The sequence below is a fragment of the Pieris napi genome, chromosome 23 (assembly GCF_905475465.1).
Source record: "Pieris napi chromosome 23, ilPieNapi1.2, whole genome shotgun sequence".
Taxonomy (NCBI): Eukaryota; Metazoa; Arthropoda; class Insecta; order Lepidoptera; family Pieridae; genus Pieris; species Pieris napi.
The window spans coordinates 536438-545670 of record NC_062256.1 but is presented as its reverse complement, the minus strand read 5'-3'; the positions used below and the strand labels follow the sequence as shown (position 1 = coordinate 545670).

The window sequence follows — 9233 nt, the reverse complement described above, 5'->3', positions numbered from 1 at the left end:
AGAACATTTTGGTTCCACATAGTGGCAAAAACTGCCTTAAAAGGCTCAGTTGTGTAACGACTGACGACGAGGTGATACGGATGGTATTTTGTCTAAATTGTATTATAGAAACATTCAGTTCCATAACAACTTATTATTTTCCAGGGCTGGCAAGAGTATTGAAATTCAACATTAGTGTACGTGGCGCCCCCATTAATACAATTGTAATTCAAAAGAGCAGTGTTGGCCTAGTGGCTGTGCGACCCTCATCCCTGAGGTCGAAGGTTCGATTCCAGGCTGTGCACCAATGGACGTCCTTTCTATGTGCGCATTTAACAACGTTAACCGTTAAATGACCGCGAAAATAAAAAAAACGACAGGTTGCACTCCTGGCGTGCCGGCAGAAGTGAAAACTTGAATATTAACGTTGTGCATTTTTGATATTTTGGGAATAGGGAATAATTTTGCAGGAATTTTTTAATTATCAGGATAAAAGTACTATCATTTATGTGGTAGAATACAATATTTATTTATTGCGCTATCGTACACAAACGTGACAATTTATATTACATTAAATAAGCCGCGCCAGCTGTCTACAATCCGTCTTACGAATTTTCGATCAGGTCACGTGTCCTGACGCGAGTTTAACAGTTTTTCACTTCAATAAAATATTTTAACGTATTCCTTTGTTTTGATTATTATTTAATATATTTCCTATATCCGTCTTCAAACAAAGCCAGTTACGAGTTTGCAGGCCTAGTGCAGGTAGAAAGCATTTCGTTAGTTAATACAAAATTGCTTAGTATTTATTTATCTATTAGTAATATTACAACTAGTTTTAATAATAATACACAAAACATATTACAACAAATACACACAGTCAATAGTCATTAAAATATTACTCATATAAAGTGACTTCTGGCGGTCTACCATGAGCTCTTTATGCGAGTCTATTGTCAACCAACAACTGAACGGCACCGCTTTTTACAGCCAGTTTTGTTCGTTCCTCCGAACCTAAATTAGCCTTTTTAGCTGTAAAACTAAGACAAAATAAGGGATCTGGAAAAGGTTCTAATCCGGGAAAAGTTACTTAAAGCTTTTGTTAAACTTTAGTGTTTTTAACATTAAATTTATTATTTCATTTAAAGCACAAAGTAAGATTAATATAATTTTGTTATGCCTTGGCTTTCTTTATGTTTCTCTATGTAGTTAATAAAATGACTAAGTTAAAACCGTTATTCAGACAGACGCAATCCTGCGCGTAGTTGCGAGAAACCCTGTCCCGGTCGATATTTATTCCGTACAGCCCTGCGATTCAGTTACTCACTTTTTGAACTCACACAGCGGTTTTCGCATCGGCGGTCGCTCTCAAACCAGCCGTGAAGCAGTCATTTTATGATTTGGCATTCTGATAAACAATAAACTACAAGCTCCCACCTTTTCAGAAAGCTGAAAAGGTGGAAGAAAGAAAAAACCGCTGTGTGAGTTCGAAAAGTGAGTTACAGAATCGCAGGGCAGCTTCGATCTCTTTTTTATGAAAACTTAGAGTAATAAAAGAAATGGCCAATTCCTTTGTATTTGGTTTTTTTATTTTAAAATAAAACAATCAAGAACCGCATATCGTTATTTTTGTAGATTGCCTATTTATGTAAATTGTTTTCACATACATAATATTTTACTTAATCTGATAAGATTAAAAAGTCAAATTTTGTTATTAATCTGTGAAATCTTCGTGTCTGTATATTGTATATATATTTTGCAAACGAAAAAGATTATTGAAATATATGTAATTTATTAAAAGTATTTATATGATTATGATTTTTATACTACACGTCAAAACTTCACTACTTACTCAGAATTAGTAGTACGGGAGGTAGCAACGTTTTCGAGAAAGAATTTTAGGTCAGCTGATTTTGTGATATGTCTTCCTTCTTGCACTTCCGGTTAGAGTCTGGGCAATCTGGCTGGCGGTACAGGTTGCGTTCATTAGTGCGCATCCTATCTGTCCAGGTAATAATCCTGGATTTTAAAAGCATTTTAAGAAGCGTAATTTTTAATTTTTCGTTTTTAAATACGTCTACCTGACATACTTTTTTTATTGCCAGACATTTTTCACGTTGCTAACTATGTGCCAGACGCGATTTTAAGTTTTATTTTTATAAAAATTTCAAAGCATTTTAGAATGTCTGTAATTTTAATATTATGTTATTTAAATATAAGGAAAACTGAAAATGAATTTGCCAGACATTAATTCGGTTGTTAAGTCTTGAATTAAAATGATAAAGTTTTGCTGTATGATGAAGCATTGCATTTTAAGAAGCGTAATTTTAGATTTTTCCTTTTTAAATACGTCTACCTGACATACTTTTTTTATTGCCAGACATTTTTCCCATTGTTAACTATGTGCCAGACGCGATTTTAAGTTTTTTTTTTATAAAAATTTCAAAGCATTTTAGAATGTCTGTAATTTTAATATTATGTTATTTAAATATAAGGAAAACTGAAAATGAATTTGCCAGACATTAATTCGGTTGTTAAGTCTTGAATTAAAATGATAAAGTTTTGCTGTATGATGAAGCATTGCATTTTAAGAAGCGTAATTTTAGATTTTTCCTTTTTAAATACGTCTACCTGACATACTTTTTTTATTGCCAGACATTTTTCCCATTGTTAACTATGTGCCAGACGCGATTTTAAGTTTTTTTTTTATAAAAATTTCAAAGCATTTTAGAATGTCTGTAATTTTAATATTATGTTATTTAAATATAAGGAAAACTGAAAATGAATTTGCCAGACATTAATTCGGTTGTTAAGTCTTGAATTAAAATGATAAAGTTTTGCTGTATGATGAAGCATTGCATTTTAAGAAGCGTAATTTTAGATTTTTCCTTTTTAAATACGTCTACCTGACATACTTTTTTTATTGCCAGACATTTTTCCCATTGTTAACTATGTGCCAGACGCGATTTTAAGTTTTTTTTTTATAAAAATTTCAAAGCATTTTAGAATGTCTGTAATTTTAATATTATGTTATTTAAATATAAGAAAAACTGAAAATGAATTTGCCAGACATTAATTCGGTTGTTAAGTCTTGAATTCAAATGATAAAGTTTTGCAGTATGATGAAGCATTGCATTTTAAGAAGCGTAATTTTAGATTTTTCCTTTTTAAATACGTCTACCTGACATACTTTTTTTATTGCCAGACATTTTTCACGTTGCTAACTATGTGCCAGACGCGATTTTAAGTTTTATTTTTATAAAAATTTCAAAGCATTTTAGAATGTCTGTAATTTTAATATTATGTTATTTAAATATAAGGAAATCTGAAAATGAATTCGCCAGACATTAATTCGATTGCTAAGCCTTGAATTAAAATGAAAAAGTATTGCAGTATAATGCTTGTAGTACGAGCATAAAAAGGAATATAAAATTAGATTAAAATTAATAATCAACACTTTATTTAAATTTAATTAATTATTCATAACTTACATTTAGTAATTAGGACAAATTACGCTTCTTAAAATGCAATGCTTCATCATACTGCAATACTTTATCATTTTAATTCAAGACTTAACAATCGAATTAATGTCTGGCAAATTCATTTTCAGTTTTCCTTATATTTAAATAACATAATATTAAAATTACAGACATTCTAAAATGCTTTGAAATTTTTATAAAAATAAAACTAAAAATCGCGTCTGGCACATAGTTAGCAATGTGAAAAATGTCTGGCAATAAAAAAAGTATGTCAGGTAGACGTATTTAAAAAGGAAAAATCAAAAATTACGCTTCTTAAAATGCAATGCTTCATCATACTGCAAAACTTTATCATTTTAATTCAAGACTTAACAATCGAATTAATGTCTGGCAAATTCATTTTCAGTTTTTCTTATATTTAAATAACATAATATTAAAATTACAGACATTCTAAAATGCTTTGAAATTTTTATAAAAATAAAACTTAAAATCGCGTCAGGCACATAGTTAGCAACGTGAAAAATGTCTGGCAATAAAAAAAGTATGTCAGGTAGACGTATTTAAAAAGGAAAAATCAAAAATTACGCTTCTTAAAATGCAATGCTTCATCATACTGCAAAACTTTATCATTTTAATTCAAGACTTAACAATCGAATTAATGTCTGGCAAATTCATTTTCAGTTTTCCTTATATTTAAATAACATAATATTAAAATTACAGACATTCTAAAATGCTTTGAAATTTTTATAAAAATAAAACTTAAAATCGCGTCTGGCACATAGTTAACAATGGGAAAAATGTCTGGCAATAAAAAAAGTATGTCAGGTAGACGTATTTAAAAAGGAAAAATCAAAAATTACGCTTCTTAAAATGCAATGCTTCATCATACTGCAAAACTTTATCATTTTAATTCAAGACTTAACAACCGAATTAATGTCTGGCAAATTCATTTTCAGTTTTCCTTATATTTAAATAACATAATATTAAAATTACAGACATTCTAAAATGCTTTGAAATTTTTATAAAAATAAAACTTAAAATCGCGTCTGGCACATAGTTAGCAACGTGAAAAATGTCTGGCAATAAAAAAAGTATGTCAGGTAGACGTATTTAAAAACGAAAAATTAAAAATTACGCTTCTTAAAATGCTTTTAAAATCCAGGATTATTACCTGGACAGATAGGATGCGCACTAATGAACGCAACCTGTACCGCCAGCCAGATTGCCCAGACTCTAACCGGAAGTGCAAGAAGGAAGACATATCACAAAATCAGCTGACCTAAAATTCTTTTTTTTCAAACGTTGCTACCTCCCGTACTATAGGTCTCCGGTACAACTCCCGAGTAGGGCCGAAAGGCTAATACTTAATATCCAACATCATATATAGTAAATGGATATTGTTTAAGGCAAATACGGATTGTATGTATATCATCATGATATACATACAATCCGTATTTGACAAAGAACCAAGCATCCTTGCGACCATATTTATATAAAGTCTTATTCATCTCCTATGTATATATCCTTAGTCTTATCAACTATGTTTATCCTGTGATGAAGAGACAAAAATCACCGAGCAAAAATAATACATATTTTATATTACTTCACTATCGGTGTGAAATAATGAATTATAATATAAATATTTCCTTTCGCGACTAAAGCCGCCGACTGTGCCAAGTAAAAAACCTCGCTACCATATTTAACGATACTCTATCTGATAAATTGTTAGTTATGATTTGGATATTCGTACTCTTAGTTCCGGGGGTCTTCTCTGATCCCCTCCTGGTGGAGGCCCCTCAGGGTCAGTTCCGGGGCATACCCGCTGATGATGGAAACTACACTATGTTCCTGGGTATACCGTATGGGCGGGTAGACCCAGAAAACCCTTTTGGTGTAAGTTTTAAAATCTATTTTGACACTTATGAACGTTATATATAGTTTTCTGTATTTAGACCTGGTTTACCGTTAGAGGCGATGATGTAGGTGCGTTTGAAGACCCGTTTCTTCAGAATGTTATAATAGATGTTTTATAAGACTTAGGTAATGCTGAGTTATTTTTTATATGCTAGAATGAAATAGCAACAAGTGACACAAAAAGCCTATTTCATTTAGAAACAGCAAATAATATTTCATGAAATAGAACAATTAGGTCCAGAATGTGATTGTACACAAAGTCCAAATCATTCATTCAGATGAAATAATACACATGATCGATGATAATTTAAGGCTTTCATAATAATAATAACTTAAAGTACGCCAAAAAGAACAAACTATTTCCAAATGAATCAGCAAAGAATCATTAAAAAAAAAATATTAATACAAACATACTAAAATTGAAGTATTTCTATTAAGGTTTTATCCAAGGCACTAGATATTCATCATAATGAATCAAGTATTATTTATTATTGGTTGCTAGTGTCTTTATCTACATAATAATAATAAATAATAATGTGTTTCTACTCCCCGTGAATATCTGTCTTACGAAATAATATGAAAATATACTTAATATGAAAATAAGATTAGTACCTAACATAGTATTTTCCTTTGGTAAGTTCTCTTAAGGACGCCGCACGACTCTGGGAAACAATTTTAACATTTCCACTATTTGGTTATATGAATTTTGTAATATGTACGATTACCTACTAATTAAAATAAAAAGAGAAATTTTAACATTTACAGGCGGCTCAACCTCACCCAAGATTCACTGAAATATTCGAAGCTAACAATGATTCTGCAATCTGCCCTCAAGCTGGTGACGCATCAGGCACTATTACCCTTGACTGTCTCAATCTAAATGTTTACGTACCAAACAATTCAACTGGAAAACTTCCAGTTTTAGTTTGGATACATGGCGGGGGCTTTTCCTTTGGTGACGGCACGAAGCGACAGCAAGGACCGAAGTACTTAGTACGCCACAACATAATTGTAGTTTCAATAAACTACCGACTTGGACCATTCGGATTTTTGTGCTTAGACATTCCTGAGGTATCCGGGAACCAGGGTTTTAAAGACCAGACGATAGCTTTACGGTGGATCCGAGAAAACATTGAATCGTTCGGTGGTGATCCAAACCATGTCACCGCTTATGGAGAGAGTGCCGGTGCTGCATCAGTTGAGTTCCATATGGCTTCCGAAAATGAGCAACTATTCCAAGGGGCTATTTTATCAAGTGGGGCCCTTTTTAGCAGATGGGCCACACGTGAATTAGATAATTCTATACCCTTGAAGATAGCAACATCTTTAGGGTTAACGACGGACAATGTGCAAACTGCATTAGATTTTTTGAAAGGCCAAGATGTACAAAGAGTAATAGGAGCATCAAGAGGGTTTGGCATGTTGTCGGGCTGTGTTGAACGAAAATTCAGTGGTGTGGAGGGATTCATGCACGTCCATCCTTTTACATTAGACAGGCTACCTAAAGTTGAGAATATGTCAATCATTACCGGATTCAATGATGATGAATCGTTAGCTACTTTTATTAACACAGCAGAAGAATCTTTTCCAAACCTAAATCCCTTTAGAGATTTTGCTGAAGGATTTCTTGAAGACAAGGATGAGGTTTACAATTATATTCGACGATTTTACATAGGTGGCCAATCAATATCTTCGAATGTTAGACGAGAGCTGACTGACTTCACTTCCGACCAAATGTTTAATCATCCAAGTCATTGGAGTCTTAAGCGATTCCTGGTTTCCAGTCAGAACGTCTATTATTATATTTTCTCATATACTGGAGGGAGAAATATGGTGAAGGTCAGAATGAACATTACTGAAGGTGGAGCGGCCCATGCTGACGAATTAGGATATGTCTTTGATATGGGCGAGTTAAGCGGATTAGGGAATGCAGAAGATTATGTGATTGTAGATAGGATGACAGAAATGTGGGCAAATTTCGTGAAGTACGGGTGAGTTAAAAACAACATACTTAGTGTTATCTGTATTAAAATGATAACGATATTTTTAATTGAAATATTATCATAGATGTGCACTTTTTACAATGACGATAATATTATATTTTTACTTAATGTTTGTGCGTAACTGTTTTGTATTTTCGATAAAATCCTTATGGAATATGTAGACGACCGCATCGACTCTGAAATAATATATTGCACATTAAACTTAATACAATAATCTATTTAGATTTGAGAAATAGAAAATTAAAACAAGTTTAAAAAGTTTGCTCCCTACGATACTTATTCGTCAAGCGAGGAAAGTACTATATTTCTTTCTTTCTTATAAACATACTATATTCAACGTATGCTAATAATGATATAGCCGACTCGGTGATCCTACCTTCGATTTTCAACAATTATTTCGAGTTTGAATACAGAAAGTAGATCAACTGCAATATATAATCAATTTATCAGGTGTGTCTGAAATTTCCCATTAGGGCTTAGACTGATATTTTGCAATATGTTTGACAGTTATGGAACAGACTCAAACTCAAAATAAATGTATTCATATAGGTAACAAAGTTCACTTATGAACGTCAACAGAAAAGTAATATAATAATATTAAATTGATTCTAATTTACATTTACTACCAGTTCGCAATTCAAGGGCGGGAAACTCTCAGGCACGCTTTTTAATCGCCAAGTTTTGAGTTATACAAATTGTTTGAACTGGAACAAATCAATCTCAAGGATTAGGATCATTTAAGTAATCGTCAAATTTATAAAAACCTTCATTGATTAATTTACGTTTAACGAGAGTTTTGAAATTAATCAGTGATCATTCTCTAATTTCGCTTGTGAGTTTGTTGTACAATACGAATACAATTTCCATATAAGGAGTGGTTTATCTTCTGGAGCCTGGTAGGTCATACGCTTAGATTAATTATGTTTCGAGAATTATACTGGTGGAAGTCACCATTTGTTTAAAAGTCGTTTATATTTTTTTGAACATACAACATGGCTTTAAGAATATAATGACCAGATATTGTCATAATATTTAATACCTTAAAGTTATCGCTGTGATAGTTTATAAATGTAATTAATAAAATTAACCGGTTTTTGCAGAAACCCCACACCGGAAGTAACGGAGCTCCTTCCGGTGACCTGGCCACTTGTCACAGCAGATACCCACCGATACCTGGACATCAACAGAAACCTCGTGGTGGGATATCGACCGTTTCACAGAAGATTGACATTTTGGGATATGTTTCATGTTGTGTTTCCATTTAAAACAAATAGTGCAGTCAATAATACAACTTTTAATTTCCTTTTGGTTGTTATGTGTTGTCTGTGGAAATTGATTGCTTAAAAGCTTTTTCTACGTATATTAAATGTAAATGTATTTATATATTAAAGTTAGTTTTAAAGGTAAAAAACGGTTTATCTCGATTTCCGGCAAAACTAAAAGTCCTATGGAAAAAAGTCAAATGGCAAAGTTGTAGGTAATATAAAGATCTAAAACTTGTATTTACACATTTTTCACATAACATCAAAATTTATGTGAAAAATTAAAAAAAAAAAGTTTTTGGTTAAAAACCAAAAACTTGGAAAAATTTTCTCTTTTACAAAATTTATTTTTTTCCCACGAAATTTGGTGAAAACTTACCTTTTTATGTCTTTAATACGCTGTAATTTATTTGATTTGAAATAATAATTTGTTCACCTTATTTTGAATTAATATCGAAAAAATACCCTAATTTTCAATCGAAAATTCACCCGTCAAAATATCAGCTTTTTTCAAAAAGTTGGTGTGCTTTCAGTTCGTTGAAATCTCTACTTTCCTATGGTAAAAAAAAAATATTTATATTACCATAGTAAATCTT

General features: G+C 31.8%; 1 protein-coding gene across 1 annotated transcript; it reads left to right on the top strand.

The window, feature by feature from the left end:
• The first annotated feature begins 5167 nt into the window (after nucleotides 1-5167).
• Nucleotides 5168-8835, top strand: LOC125061647 (acetylcholinesterase-like). The gene is made up of 3 exons (XM_047667173.1): nucleotides 5168-5351; nucleotides 6138-7363; nucleotides 8476-8835. The coding sequence occupies exons 1-3, from the start codon at nucleotides 5190-5192 to the stop codon at nucleotides 8717-8719; spliced, it is 1632 nt and encodes a 543-aa protein (XP_047523129.1). The 5' UTR covers nucleotides 5168-5189; the 3' UTR covers nucleotides 8720-8835.
• The last annotated feature ends 398 nt before the right edge of the window (nucleotides 8836-9233 follow it).

Bases quoted from the DNA above. Each gene is read 5' to 3' on its own strand.
- LOC125061647 (XM_047667173.1), top strand. From the start codon at position 5,190: ATGATTTGGATATTCGTACTCTTAGTTCCGGGGGTCTTCTCTGATCCC. The intron at 5,352-6,137 runs GTAAGTTTTAAA...TAACATTTACAG, and splicing joins ACCCAGAAAACCCTTTTGGT to GCGGCTCAACCTCACCCAAG. The intron at 7,364-8,475 runs GTGAGTTAAAAA...CGGTTTTTGCAG, and splicing joins GCAAATTTCGTGAAGTACGG to AAACCCCACACCGGAAGTAA.